Source organism: Cherax quadricarinatus, unplaced genomic scaffold (genome assembly GCF_038502225.1).
Source record: "Cherax quadricarinatus isolate ZL_2023a unplaced genomic scaffold, ASM3850222v1 Contig2653, whole genome shotgun sequence".
Taxonomy (NCBI): Eukaryota; Metazoa; Arthropoda; class Malacostraca; order Decapoda; family Parastacidae; genus Cherax; species Cherax quadricarinatus.
Window position 1 is genome coordinate 22501 of NW_027197679.1, and position 15000 is coordinate 37500.

The 15000-nt window shown below is 43.0% G+C and overlaps 1 protein-coding gene across 1 annotated transcript; it reads right to left on the reverse strand.

The window, feature by feature from the left end:
• Nucleotides 1–383: 383 nt before the first annotated feature.
• Nucleotides 384–14941, reverse strand: LOC138851898 (patj homolog). Its single transcript, XM_070081419.1, has 4 exons — nucleotides 14812–14941; nucleotides 9629–9878; nucleotides 6069–6160; nucleotides 384–662 (listed from the first exon to the last, which is right to left on the reverse strand). Exons 2-4 carry the CDS (start codon nucleotides 9705–9707, stop codon nucleotides 399–401), a joined length of 435 nt encoding a protein of 144 aa, XP_069937520.1. The 5' UTR covers nucleotides 9708–9878; nucleotides 14812–14941; the 3' UTR covers nucleotides 384–398.
• Between the last annotated feature and the right edge of the window lie 59 nt (nucleotides 14942–15000).

Below are 15000 nucleotides of genomic sequence, written 5' to 3' on the forward strand. Positions count from 1 at the left end.
TAGCACTGTGGTGTCACAAGTATTGCTTAACACTGTGATGGTGTCACAAGTATTGGTTAACACTGTGATGGTGTCAAGTATTGGTTAACACTGTGATGGTGTCACAAGTATTGGTTAACACTGTGATAGTGTCACAAGTATTGGTTAACACTGTGATGGTGTCACAAGTATTGGTTAACACTGTGATGGTGTCACAAGTATTGGTTAACACTGTGATGGTGTCACAAGTATTGGTTAACACTGTGATGGTGTCACAAGTATTGGTTAACACTGTGATGGTGTCACAAGTATTGGTTAACACTGTGATGGTGTCACAAGTATTGGTTAACACTGTGATGGTGTCACAAGTATTGGTTAACACTGTGATGGTGTCACACACAAGGTGATACCATCATAGGTTACCACTGTGATGGTATCACAAGCAAGATGACAGCATCAACACTGGAACCCCTAACAACGAGTGGAACACTCACTGGAGCTCTAGGTGGGTTGGGCGTGGTAGGCGTGGTTTTCAGTTCTGAGTTAGCAATGGCCTGCTGTAGTTGTTCGTACTTGGGTCCCCTCAGGTACCTGGCCAACCGCAAGCGGACCACCTGGCCAGTGGCCCGCAGCACGTCCACAGCAGCGTGGTTACTCAACCCGGATAGAGACTGACCATCAACCTGGAGTTTAAACAAAATCTATTAGATTCAAAGGACCTGTACAAGTCTTTTCAGGTATTTCCAAATGAAGCTGCGTGCAGCAAACACCTGTAGAGTTGGGCACAAGACCTGTCTGCGGGGGCGATGCCAGGTCTGATGCAACAGGTATGAAGGTGTGAGGTTGATAAATTACACTTGGGTATCTTTATTGTGGAAACGTTTCGCCACACAGTGGCTTCGTCAGTCCAATGCAGAGAAGAAATGGTGAAGATTAGAATAAGTTTGGTTTGAGGTGGTCAGTCCTTCAGCCTTGAGTCAATGTAATCAGTCCATCAGTTTTGATGGATTGATTACCTCAAACTCACTCTGATTTTCACCATTCTTTGTATAGGACTGATGAAGCCACTGTGTGGCGAAAGGTCTCCACAGTATACCCAGGTGTTAAACATGTGCCTAATTTATAAACTTATCGGTTCTCCGAAGGATTTTTCCACAAGGTGTGAGGTGTATGAAGGTCAGTAAGATCACGACTGACCTGTACAATAACATTCAAAAATATTTTAGTATCCGGTATATGGATTATGTTAGACTTTCAGTGTATATACAATGATATATACACTCCTCTTGGGTTGTGTTTGTGGGGAAAATGATAACTAAGAGCGTCAATTAATAAATGGATAACTTTGGTGGTGGGTGGTAGTGGTGGTGGTAGTGGTGGTGGGTGGTGGTGGTAGTGGTAGTGGTGGTGGTAGTGGTGGTGGGTGGTGGTGGTAGTGGTAGTGGTGGTGGTAGTGGTGGTGGTAGTGGTGGTGGTAGTGGTAGTGGTGGTGGTAGTGGTGGTGGTGGTGGTAGTGGTGGTGGTAGTGGTGGTGGTAGTGGTGGTGGTGGTGGGTGGTGGTGGTAGTGGTGGTGGTAGTGGTGGTGGGTGGTGGTGGTGGTGGTAGTGGTGGTGGTAGTGGTGGTGGGTGGTGGTGGGTGGTGGTGGTTGTGGTAGTGGTGGTGGTGGTGGTGGTGGTGGTAGTGGTAGTGGTGGTGGTAGTGGTGGTGGTAGTGGTGGTGGTAGTGGTAGTGGTGGTGGTAGTGGTGGTGGTGGTGGTAGTGGTGGTGGTGGTGGTGGTTGGTAGTGGTGGTGGTGGTGGGTGGTGGTGGTAGTGGTGGTGGTAGTCGTGGTGGGTGGTGGTGGTGGTGGTAGTGGTGGTGGTAGTGGTGGTGGTGGTGGTAGTGGTGGTGGGAGTGGTGTGTGGTGTGTGGTAGTGGTGGTGGTCGTGGTGGTGGTAGTGGTGGTGGGTGGTGGTGGTAGTGGTGGTGGTAGTGGTAGTGGTGGTGGGTGGTGGTGGTAGTGCTGGTGGTAGTGCTGGTAGTGGTGGTGATGGTGGAAGTGGTGGTGAGAGTGATGGTGGTGATAGTGATGGTGGTCGTAGTGCCAGCGGTGGCGGTGTGAAAAACACCACTGTTACAAAAAATGCCTTAACCAAAAAATACTCAATTACAAAAAAAAAAAAAAAAATCCAAACTTTTATTACTTATCAACAACAACAAAAAATCTATATAGCCACATAATAAAGTTAAAAACCGAGCATATTTTTAACCAAAAATATTTACGGCAACTTTGTCAACAACTCAAATCTAATATTTAAAATGTTTAAAAAAAAACATTAAACAGTGTAAACATTGTAATAAAGTTGGTAGAATTACCGACAATATGTAAATATTGTCGTTTCGTAAATAAATCGTAAAAACGGAATTATAATGATAATACCCATGATTATAAGAGATTTATAGTGAGATAAACAAGAGAGAGAGAAAGAGAGAGAGAGGCCAAGACCCTCACGAGAAAACTACGATATAAAGAGACGATGAGAGAACCCAGAGAGAGAGCGAGACCATCCTGAGACGAGAGCGAGACCATCCTGAGAGAACACTGAGAGAACAAGGCAAGACAATGATAAGACACTGTGAGAAGAGACGTCTTAAAGGTTATGTGTCACAGAGGGAAAAAGTGTCCATTATTACGGATGATCTGCAGTATATTTCACCCCACCAACACTATCATAACACTATCATAAATCTTACATTATTATTATCATTATTATTATTATTGTTATTATTATTAGAATATTACATTATTATCAGATTATCATTATTATATTTTTATTAGATTATTATTACATTATTAGAATATCATTACATTATTATTATTAATTATTATTACATTATTATTAGATTACATTATTATTAGAATATGATGATTATTACAGTGTTGTTATTATCTAAAAAAAAATATTCTATGTTGTCCTTTTTACCATTAAAAATAATTTTTCTCACACTTCCCTAACCATTTACTCTCTCTCTCTCTCTCTCTCTCTAATCACGCCTCACTAGTTTTCTTTAACAATTAATTTCTTCAGTTTCCTCTGATCCCTCTATTTGACCTTCCAGCCTCGGCTTCTCCTCCATTCCTTACCATAATTACTCTCCTCCCCCCCCCTTCTTCCCTCATTACCATCCCCCATTATTTTATTCATTATATTTCCCCCATTTCTTCACTTCTTACATCTTCCCCATTCCTTCACTTCTTACATCTTCCCCATTCCTTCACTTCTTACATCTTCCCCATTCCTTCACTTCTTACATCTTCCCCATTCCTTCACTTCTTACATCTTCCCCATTCCTTCACTTCTTACATCTTCCCCATTCCTTCACTCCTTACATCTTCCCCATTCGCTCACTCCTTGCGCCTGCTCCAATCTTTCGCTTTCTAACCTCCATCATCAGCCCCTCGTTCATTACATCTCCCCCCTCACATTCCCCTCACTTCTTTAAATGACCAGCGCCATCCCATTAAATTTCTTCTGGATCAGTTTTATGTACAGTCATTCATCCACTTCTACCTCCCTCCCTCCCTAATTCTCTCCTTATCTCCCTCTCCCAACTTTATCTTCGAGTGTCTGTCTTTGTATTACTTGTGCAATTCCTTCCTGCCTCCCTCATTCTCCCTGCTTCCTTCATACTCCCTCCCACCCACCCCCATCTCCCTCCTCACTGTCCCTACACTCGATCACCCTCCCTCCCTCCCACTGGTTCTTAACCCTTAAACTGTCCCAGCAGATCTACGTTCACATGCGTAGTGCTCCAAAAGTACATCTACGTTTTTTTACATATTTTCAAATATAACAAAAAAACAAGTAGATCAAAGTTTTTTACACGTTTTCAAATGTAAAAAAAAAAGATCTACTTTTTTTACATACTTTTATATGTTGAAAAAACGTTGATCTATGTCTGGACAATTTAAGGGTTAAAGTACTGGACAAGCACTAAGAACCATCTGGACAGTCACTAAGAACCATCTGGACAGTCACTAAGAACCATCTGGACAGTCACTAAGAACCATCTGGACAGTCACTAAGAACCATCTGGACAGTCACTAAGAACCATCTGGACAGTCACTAAGAACCATCTGGACAGTCACTAAGAACCATCTGGACAAACACTTTAATCTCGATGTAGACTAAACAGTCTTTTGCTATCTGCCTCTCTCATGTACTCTCAGTTCCTTCTTCCCTCCCCCTCTTTTCCTTCCCACTTACTCCCCTTCCTTCCATCCTCCTTTCCTCTACTCATCTACACAAAACCTGTCATCCTCCACACAAAGCATCTCACATCTCTCCTTCTCACTACACCAAGTCCTGTTTACCTTCCAGGGACCAATGACTTTGATTTCCCATTCCAATTATTCCCATTCTGATTATTCCCATTCTAATTATTCCCATATCCATTATGGGAGTCAACAGATTATCCCACGACCAGGAAAAGTGCCGGTGATTGGCACTGCGACAGGTGGCGCTGATTAGTAGCAGGTGGTGCTGTGATTGATAGGTGGCCCTGACAGTAGGTAGCACTGACAGCAGGTGACACTTCGATATACCTTTGATTAGTTCCGAGTGTCATTCTACTCCCGGAGCCCGGTCATGGGCTAGGATTGTCTGGTGCTAGCCTGGTCAACCAGGCTGTTGCTGCTGGTGGCCCGCAGCTCCTGACTGACAGCAGGTGACAATAACCCTCCGCGTATTTTCTATGCCAAGACCATATCTTCCCAGAAAGCTGCACTGCCATCTGGTGGTGCAAAGAGGCGGACCTGCTTCACGTAGGACAATGTGCCACTGTGCTTGACAGCATGTGCTGCCGTGTGGCACTGTGCTTGACACATGAGAGTTCTGGCACTACATCACTGAGGCTGAGTGCCACTTGTCTGGCCTCCAATGCCAACACTTTATACTCCAGGCTGCTGCATGCTAGATTTTGTAGGTCCACTCTTGTTACTCTCTCTTTCTCTTACACACAGACACACACACACACACACACACACACACACACACACACACACACACACACACACACACACACACACACACACACACACACGCACGCGCACACATGCACACACACGCACACACACACACACACGACACTGGAGGCCAGGAGGGTCAGGGGAGACATGATAACGACATATAAAATACTGCGTGGAATAGACGAGGTGGACAAAGACGGGATGTTCCAGAGAAGGGACACAGACACAAGAGGTCACAATTGGAAGTTGAAGACTCAGATGAATCAAAGGGATGTTAGGAAGTATTTCTTCAGTCATAGAGTAGTCAAGCCGTGGAATAGCCTAGAAAGTGACGTAGTGGAGGCGAGAACCATACATAGTTTTAAGGCGAGGTATGATAAAGCTCATGGAGCAGGGAGAGAGAGGACCTAGTAGCAATCAGTGAAGAGGCGGGGCCAGGAGCTATGACTCGACCCCTGCAACCACAAATAGGTGAGTACACACATACACACACGTAAGGCAAGAATAACTAGTAAATAAAACCCTAAAGAGAGAATATACAGTCAACATTACCCCCAGGATATACAGTCAATATTACCCCGGAGGATATACAGTCAATATTACCCCGAGGATATACAGTCAATATTACCCCCGAGGATATACAGTCAATATTAACCAATGGATATAGTCAATATTACCTCAAGGGATATAGTCAATATTACCCCAAGGGATATACAGTCAATATTACCCCAGGGGATATACAGTCAATATTACCCCAGGGGATATACAGTCAATATTACCCCAGGGGATATACACAGTGCATAGGGAAGAGTAGGTAATATGGTTTGATCCAAGAAAGATCATAGCTAGAACTCCTTGGATCAAAACTCTTTACCAACATCAAGGCACATCCCCAGTAAAGAGGTGAAGACCTGCATAGTGACCTGTAGATATGTACAATGACCTATTATGTACTCTGACCTGTTGATATATACAGTGACTTGTTGATAACATGTACAATGACATGTTAATAGCGTGTGCAGTGACCTGATGACATGTACAGTTCTGTCACCTGTACATGGACCTGTACTTGGGCTTACCTGAACAATCTGGTCATTGACCTGGATGAGACCCGTCCTGTCGGCAGCACTTCCAATGTTGATAGACTTGACGAAGATGCCAGACAGCTCCTCTGTTGACGACCAAAAAAAAAAATTAAAAAGATGACCATAGGAGAGAGAGAGAGAGAGAGAGAGAGAGAGAGAGAGGTGCCTGCGGCTTCCAATATGTTTCTCTGGTAAATTTTCTCGCGAGGAAGCAGTGGCCCACAAATCATTTGTAGAGAACATGACAGGTTATTAGAAATGAGGGCAGTCTCCCCCCCCCCAAAAAAAAAACTTACATATAAGAAGTTATTCAACGCAGTCAAAAATATTACTTGAAAATACTTAGAGTAATATTAACTCAGACTTTCTAAACTCGTCTTCAAAAAGTATTGGCGTTTTGTTATGTATTTAAGTGTGTTGAGAAGAATGTCAAGACCAGGAGAGAGAGAGAGAGAGAGAGAGAGAGAGAGAGAGAGAGAGAGAGAGAGAGAGAGAGAGAGAGAGAGAGAGAGACAGAGAGAGAGAGAGAGAGAGAGAGAGACAGAGAGAGAGAAACACAAGACAGCTGCTGGAGCAGGCATATCCTTCAAAGGAGTCACTTAAGGGGCAGGTAAGAGGTATTTCACGTGCTAGTTACCTTCAATAAACAGAAAGAAAACCACAAAGTTTAAAAAGTGTTTCCTGAGTAGTTGACAAAAATTAAGAAATAGGTAGATAGCTGCGAGGGAAGGAGGAAAAGTGAAGGGAGGGAGGGAAGGGAAGGAAAGAAGGGAGGGAGGGACGGGGAGGTAAAAAAGGGAGGGGAGGGAAAGAAGGGACGGAGGGAAGGGAAGGAAGGGAAAGGAAAGAAGGGAGGGAGGGGAAGGGGAGGGATAGAAGGGAGGGGGAAGGAAGGGAAGGAACCACAGCAATCCCGAGAGATGAGATGAGTAGTAAAACACAAGGCTCTCTCCCTCCCACCCTGCCTGCGAGCCGCTGACAAGAACCTGCTTGAGCAAGCAGTCAATAAATGGAGTTTGGTCTCAGCACAGACTTCGAGAGCAGAATTCACGAAACAGGCCACAGGTATACCACAGGTACAAAACTGCCCAGCTCATTATAGAAGAGAAACATATTGCACATTCTACACAGTTAAGTACCATACAGAGCTTTGTCTTAATAGCAGGATATAGAGCGCGGTCTGAAATATTATATAAAGCCTGGTCTGAAATATATAAAGCCTGGTGTGAAATATCATATAAAGCCTGGTCTGAAATATATAAAGCCTGGTCTGAATTATTATATAAAGCCTGGCTTGAGCCTAGTTTTAAATATTACAAAAGTCTGGTCTTTAATATTACATATAGCCTGGTCTTGAGCCTGCTCTTAACAAGGATAACTGGCCAGTCTAATCCGGTTTATTTTTTCCCCCAGTTAATCAGCTAAGTTGCGAGGCTTCTTTGAAGAGTTAGCTGAGATAGTTTAACGAGTTGACTTACTATGGGTCTCAACAGGTGGAGTAACAACAACACTGGTAGTCTTAATACCCTCCCAGCCCAGCCTGGGACTAGGCTTCCTTACTTCCTTCTCCCATTACTACTGCTACGTTCAAAGCTTTGGTGCTGGTGAAGAGTTCTTTATCAGGAGAAGCGAAGTTGTCCTCCCCTTCCTCGGATCAAGGGTGATTACCAGTGGCGTTGACCGTTCCTCTCCCCTGCACCTTCTCCCTTGTCGTTTCGTCGACAGCTTCGTCGTTGTTTTGATTACGCGACTCCCGGGAGACACTGGTGAGGTGCGCGTGCTTTGTCATACACCAAACATTCTTCCATTTCTCTCTTTCTCTCCCTATCTCTTTGTCTGTATCTCTCTCTCTCTCTCTCTCTCTCTCTCTCTCTCTCTCTCTCTCTCTCTCTCTCTCTCTCTCTCTCTCCCCCTCTCTATCTCTTTCTCTGTATATATCTCTACATTAATGTACCTTTGTATCTTTCTCTTTCTATGCCTCTGTCTGTCTGTTTGTATCTTTCTCTTTCTATGCCTCTGTCTGTCTGTTTCTCTTTTTACTCACCAAACTATAAACACGTCGGAGGGAAGGTTAGTTTGAGTTGTGAGTTCCTACCTCGACAGAGTGTAGACAACATTAGTATTGGCTACAAAATTCACTGGAAAAATCAGTTATTACTTGGTAACATAACTGCGAGTTGTGGTTACCCGAAATATCAACTACTTCTTCAAAGCCAAAGAGATTAAATCAAGGCACCTGGAAAATTCCTTTTGAGTGCAACACCCGCTGAACAGTGCCAATGTAGATGTTGCCAGCATTAAAGGCAAGTCAGGGTGCCAGAGAGGTGCATACAGTTACCTTTGATATACCTCTGATAAGTTCCGCGATTTTTTCTACTCCCGGATCCCGGCCATGGTCCAGGTTCGTCTGGTGTTTGCCTAGTCAACCAGGCTGTTGTTGGTGGTGGCCCGCTGGCCACCAGATCAACCACAGCCTGGTTGATCTGGCACCTGGTGAAGATAGTTGTCCAGTTTCCTCTTGAAGACTACTACTTGTTCCAGAAGTTTTTGATACCTTCTGGTTAAATTGTCTGGGACCACGGACATGATCAAGAAAAAGACTTGAATATGTATTGATAAAGGCACTGGATGGCGAAACGTCTACAATAAAGATACCCAGATGTTGCACACGTGTCTAATTTTCATCAAAATGACTAAGACTGACTCCATACAACACAGCTTGATCACCATCTGTGTATACGTAAAACATGTACATGTAAGTAATGGGTAGCAAAACCCGTATTATATTTCAGCGGCTTCGAGAGTTTTCCTACTATTGCAGTCAGGCCTCCGCCAGACTTTTCTGGCCAATGCCTGGTCAACCTGGCGACCCATTTGCCTACATATTCATCACAAAGTGAATCAAAGAAATGAAATGATAACCCTGTCACTGTGACTGATTCACAGGATTTACTTCTAACTTGAATCATTATTACAATCCTTGCACTCGGACAACAGATTTCGGGAAGTAAACAAAAAGCTGAAAAGAGCTGCTCAAAATTTACCACCACCAGCCAGGTCTGTGACCAAGCAGGTTATTGGTGATCCCCTACAGTAAAATTTACTTTTCTCAGGACGAAGACTCGACTCTTTCCCTCAGTTACAGTATCAATGGTAGACATTACCGACATGATGATGAATTAGACACAAGTGTAGCATCTGGGTATCTATTTTGTAGACGTTTCGCAAAGTAGTGGCTTTATCAGTATAATAATTATAATAATCAATACAAAGGAACGTAATCAGTGGTTGGTGTTGTTGCACAAATTCAAGATAAGATATACGGTATTTTCCGGCATATAAGGCACACGAACACGTTAGTAGACAACTGCTAAAGCTTAACCCAGAGCCTACGCTTGACCTTGATCATATAAGGAGCAGGCTAATTTTCAAACACTTTTCGTGGGAGGAGAGGAAGCGCGCCTTATATGCCGGAAAATACGGTACCCAGCACCTGGAGACCAGAGACCAGAAACCAGAAAAGATTATTATCCCACACACATGCAGAAGCTGACCTTTCTCGCAGACGTATCCAGCAATGGTGATGCCAAGGCCGTGGTGATCTTTAGTCACCTCCAGCTCTACAGTCTCCATCTCTGGCAGCGGGGACCCCGCTAGCAGCGCAAGTTCCTCTTCAGCGTAGGTGTGCTGCTGCTGCTGCTGCTGCTGTTGTTGCTGCTGCTGCTGCTGCAGGGCCTCCGTCAGCAGCCCCACGCCCACAGGAGGAGACAGTGACGAGGCTGATGACCCTCCCTCACCTTCCACCTGTCAAAAATACACATTATAAAAGAATTACACATAACAATACACATACATAACCATATACATAACAGCATCATACATAACAATACACAATCACACTAAAAGGACACACATGCAACGTTAAAAAAAAGACACTTTTAGGAACTAAAATTAATGAGTTTTAATCCCCCCCAAAAAAAAAAATCTTAGTTTTAGTGGAAAATAAATCAAATTTCCTTAAAAATTCTTGAAAAAGAAACTTGAAAATGTTGAAAGATATAAATTTTTTTCACTGCATAAAAAACAGTAAGATTTTGGCAGGTTTTATTACGGCTACACATGCGAACGAACGCGCGCACACACACACACACACACACACACACACACACACACACACAAGGGCAAAGAAGACCGCAGACAGAGTATAGGCTAAGTGACCAAAGACTGCAAACGTCACTCAAGGAGAAAGATCTTGGGGTGAGTATAATACCGAGCACATCTCCGGAAGCACACACCACTCATATAACTGCTGCAGCATATGGGTGCCTGGCAAACCTGAGAATAGTGTTCCGACACCTTAGTAAGGAATCATTCAAGACACTGTACACTGTGTACGTCAGGCCCATACTGGAGTATGCAGCACCTGTTTGGAACCCACACCTGGTCAAGCACGTCAAGAAATTGGAGAAAGTGCAAAGGTTTGCAATAAGGTTAATTCCGGAGCTCAGGGGAATGTCCTACGAAGAAAGGTTGAGGGAAATCTGACTGACGACACTGGAGGACAGGAGGGTTAGGGGAGACATAACGACATACAAAATACTGCGTGGAATAGATAAGGTGGACAGAGACAGGATGTTCCAGAGATGGGACACAGAAAAAAAGGAGTCAAAATTGGAAGCTGAAGACTCAGACGAGTCAAAAGGATGTTAGGAAGTATTTCTTCAGTCATAGAGTCGTCAACAAGTGGAACAGTCTGTAGTGGAGGCAGGAACCATACATAGCTTTAAGACGAGGTATGATAAAGTTCAGGGAGTAGAGAGAGAGACGACCTAGTAGCGATCGGAGAAGAGGCGGGGCCAGGAGCTGAGTCTCGACCCCTGCAACCACAATTAGGTGAGTACAATTAGGTAAGTACACACACACACACACACACACACACACACACACACACACACACACACACACGCAAAACAACCACAGGGGGATTTGAACATGATAGTTCTAGGTCTTTCGTGTTGCAATCAGAACATCAGGAGTTTGCAAAGCTGCAAAAGTGAGTAATTAATTGTAGCAAATTCGTTCCGAGAGACGCCTTGCTAAGACTAACTTTGTAAGCTCCTGATGTGTTGATGGCAACATGTTATAATATATATATATATATATATATATATATATATATATATATATATATATATATATATATATATATATATATATAATTACAAAAATTTCTGAATTATTGAATTAAAATTTATTTCACACAAAAAAAATTAGGTAAAAGTTTCACCTTGCAGCCACCACCTAATTACATACAAGGCCACCTTAGCAAGACTATTACATGTGTCTTATACTTCACCTGGGACCACCACCTATTACAAACAAGATCACTTTAACAAGACAGCCCAGCTAATCCTTGGCTTGCGGCACACAAGAAAGGGAAGTGGAAAGAATGATGAGTGGGTAGAGGGATAATGAGAAGAAGAATGATGAGTGGGTAGAAGGATGGTGAAAAGAATGAGGAGAGGCGGAGAGAGGATGAAGAAGGCATATCAGAGAAGAAAGGAGGAGTAGGTAAAAGGAGAGAAAATTGGAAGGAGGATGAAGGAGGAGGAACTGAGATGGGGTAACAGGAGACGAAGCAGAAAGATGAAGAAAAAGTGGAGAAAAGATGAAGAGAAAGACGTGGATCAAAGACAAGCACTAAAGGGGAAAAACAGAGGAAAAACATGAAACAAGAGAAGGAAGAGGAGGAGAAGGGGAGGTGGAAAACGAGATGCTGGAAGTGGGAGATGAAAGAGGTGATAGAGATGAAAGAAAAAGGGAAGGAAAGGCATGGAAAAAATGAACTGTCATAAAAATGAGGAAAAAACGAACAGAAATGAAGGAAAATATAAAGAAATGATCCAATATTTTAAACAGGTAAAATATACGAAAGAACTGGGAGAGAGAGAGAGAGAGAGAGAGAGAGAGAGAGAGAGAGAGAGAGAGAGAGAGAGAGAGAGAGAGAGAGAGAGAAATATCACAAAATAAGGGGAGGGGTAACATAAATATATTCAGTTAAATAATTTCCTCTGGGAGCACCACCTTTCATCTTTTTCATTCCTCAAAGACGCCGCTTTCTGCAGAATTTTATGTAACTTTATCACCCACCCTCCCTTATCCACCCTCACCCACCCTCCCTTATCCACCCTCACCCACCCTCCCTTATCCACCCTTACCCACCCTCATTCATCCACCCTCAATCACTCATCCCACTCACCATCAACACTTGAAATTGACAGGTACTAGACACTTTCCTTGAACCTAAGTACTAACTACAAACTTTCCTTGAACCTAAGTACTAACTACAAACTTTCCTTGAACCTAAGTACTAACTACAAACTTTCCTTGAACCTAAGTACTAACTACAAACTTTCCTTGAACCTAAGTACTAACTACAAACTTTCCTTGAACCTAAGTACTAACTACAAACTTTCCTTGAACCTAAGTACTAACTACAAACTTTCCTTGAACCTAAGTACTAACTACAAACTTTCCTTGAACCTAAGTACTAACTACAAACTTTCCTTGAACCTAAGTACTAACTACAAACTTTCCTTGAACCTAAGTACTAACTACAAACTTTCCTTGAACCTAAGTACTAACTACAAACTTTCCTTGAACCTAGGTACTAGCTACAAACTTTCCTTGAACCTAGGTACTAGCTACAAACTTTCCTTGAACCTAGGTACTAGCTACAAACTTCTCTTGAACCTAAGTACTAACTACAAACTTTCCTTGAACCTAACTACTAGCTACAAACTTTCCTTGAACCTAAGTACTAACTACAAACTTTCCTTGAACCTAACTACTAGCTACAAACTTTCCTTGAACCTAGGTACTAGCCACAAACTTTCCTTGAACCTAACTACTAGCTACAAACTTTCCTTGAACCTAGATACTAGCTACAAACTTTCCTTGAACCTAGGTACTAGCTACAAACTTTCCTTGAACCTAGGTACTAGCTACAAACTTCTCTTGAACCTACGTACTAGCTACAAACTTTCCTTGGGCCTAGGTACTAGCTACAAACTTTCCTTGAACCTACGTACTAGCTACAAACTTTCCTTGAACCTAGGTACTAGCTACAAACTTTCCTTGAACCTAGGTACTAGCTACAAACTTTCCTTGAACCTAGGTACAAGCCACAAACTTTCCTTGAACCTAGGTACTAGCTACAAACTCTCCTTGAACCTAGGTACTAGCTACAAACTTTCCTTGAACCTAGGTACTAGCTACAAACTTCTCTTGAACCTAGGTACTAGCTACAAACTCTCCTTGAACCTAGGTACTAGCTACAAACTTTCCTTGGGCCTAGGTACTAGCTACAAACTTTCCTTGAACCTAGGTACTAGCTACAAACTTTCCTTGAACCTAGGTACTAGCTACAAACTTTCCTTGAACTTAGGTACTAGCTACAAACTTTCCTTGAACCTAGGTACTAGCTACAAACTTTCCTTGAACCTAGGTGCTAGCCACAAACTTTCCTTGAACCTACGTACTAGCTACAAACTTTCCTTGAACCTAAGTACTAGCTACAAACTTTCCTTGAACCTAGGTACTAGCTACAAACTTTCCTTGAACCTAGGTACTAGCTACAAACTTTCCTTGAACCTAGGTACTAGCTACAAACTTTCCTTGAACCTACGTACTAGCTACAAACTTTCCTTGAACCTAGGTACTAGCTACAAACTTTCCTTGAACCTACGTACTAGCTACAAAGTTTCCTTGAACCTAGGTACTAGCTACAAACTTTCCTTGAACCTAGGTACTAGCTACAAACTTTCCTTGAACCTAGGTACAAGTCACAAACTTTCCTTGAACCTAGGTACTAGCTACAAACTTTCCTTGAACCTAGGTACTAGCCACAAACTTTCCTTGAACCTAGGTACTAGCTACAAACTTTCCTTGAACCTAGGTACTAGCTACAAACTTTCGTCAAATTTATCTTCAAGGTTAAGTATCTTACAGGTCAGATGGCCAACACGTTTGATGAAGTCTGGCGAGTGACGGAGCAGAAAAAACTACCAAAAGAGTAAGAGTTCTGGCCAGCTAAGAGGCATGATATACCTTTGAAGAGTTTCGAGAGTTAATCTACTCTCTCTGAGCCCGGCCATGGGTCAGGCACGTCTGGTGCTTGCCTGGTCAACCAGGCTGTTGCTGCTGGAGGCCCGCTGATAATAAGAGACAGAACCTCTGGAAGATATGATGGCATGTAGAGGGACATCAAGTTTATGAGTTTTATGAAGACCATAGAAATAAGGCAGAGAGGGACAAATAACACGGAAAAGTTGTACAAGGTCAAGTCAGGCCGACAGAGATCGGAGAAAGTCCGAAGTTTACGGTTGAAAGTTCTCTTGATGCGATCAAGACTCTCTCCGATCTCTGTCCTTCTGACTTTGACCTTGGTCAACGTTTCCGTGTTATTTATCACTATTTCTGTGGTCTTCCTAAAACTTATACCCCTGTACGTCCCAACATATCCTTCATGAGGTTCAGTTTCTTATTCTCCTCCCTCTTGGTTGGTCAAGCGACAATAAAAGACTCATGACAAATGAGTCACTCGCCATGGGTTCTAACCCCACCCGTACCGTGCTTTGTTTACAATCTTGTAATTGATCTCACTCCCTTGGAACTTTTTCTCCTGTTCACCTCCGTCACTCGCGAGTCTTCGTCGAACGTGTTCACTTGAACTTACCTGAACTTGCTGGTAGTGTAGATGGGCAGCTGTGATCACTGTGTTCACCTCCCCAACCACCTTCTCCTGCAACACAAGTCAACACTTAGTCTCCACAAATATTACCTGCAACATTTCCTAAACACAGTCACTACGAATAACATCCTATACATAAAACATCACTAAACACATCCCAGGTGTAAGCCTTTA

Coding starts and splice junctions, on each gene's coding strand:
- LOC138851898 (XM_070081419.1), bottom strand. CDS start 9,707: ATGGAGACTGTAGAGCTGGAGGTGACTAAAGATCACCACGGCCTTGGC. Junction 6,161..9,628: donor TGGATACGTCTGCGAGAAAG/GTCAGCTTCTGC, acceptor GGTCGTCAACAG/AGGAGCTGTCTGGCATCTTC. Junction 663..6,068: donor TCAATGACCAGATTGTTCAG/GTAAGCCCAAGT, acceptor TTTAAACTCCAG/GTTGATGGTCAGTCTCTATC.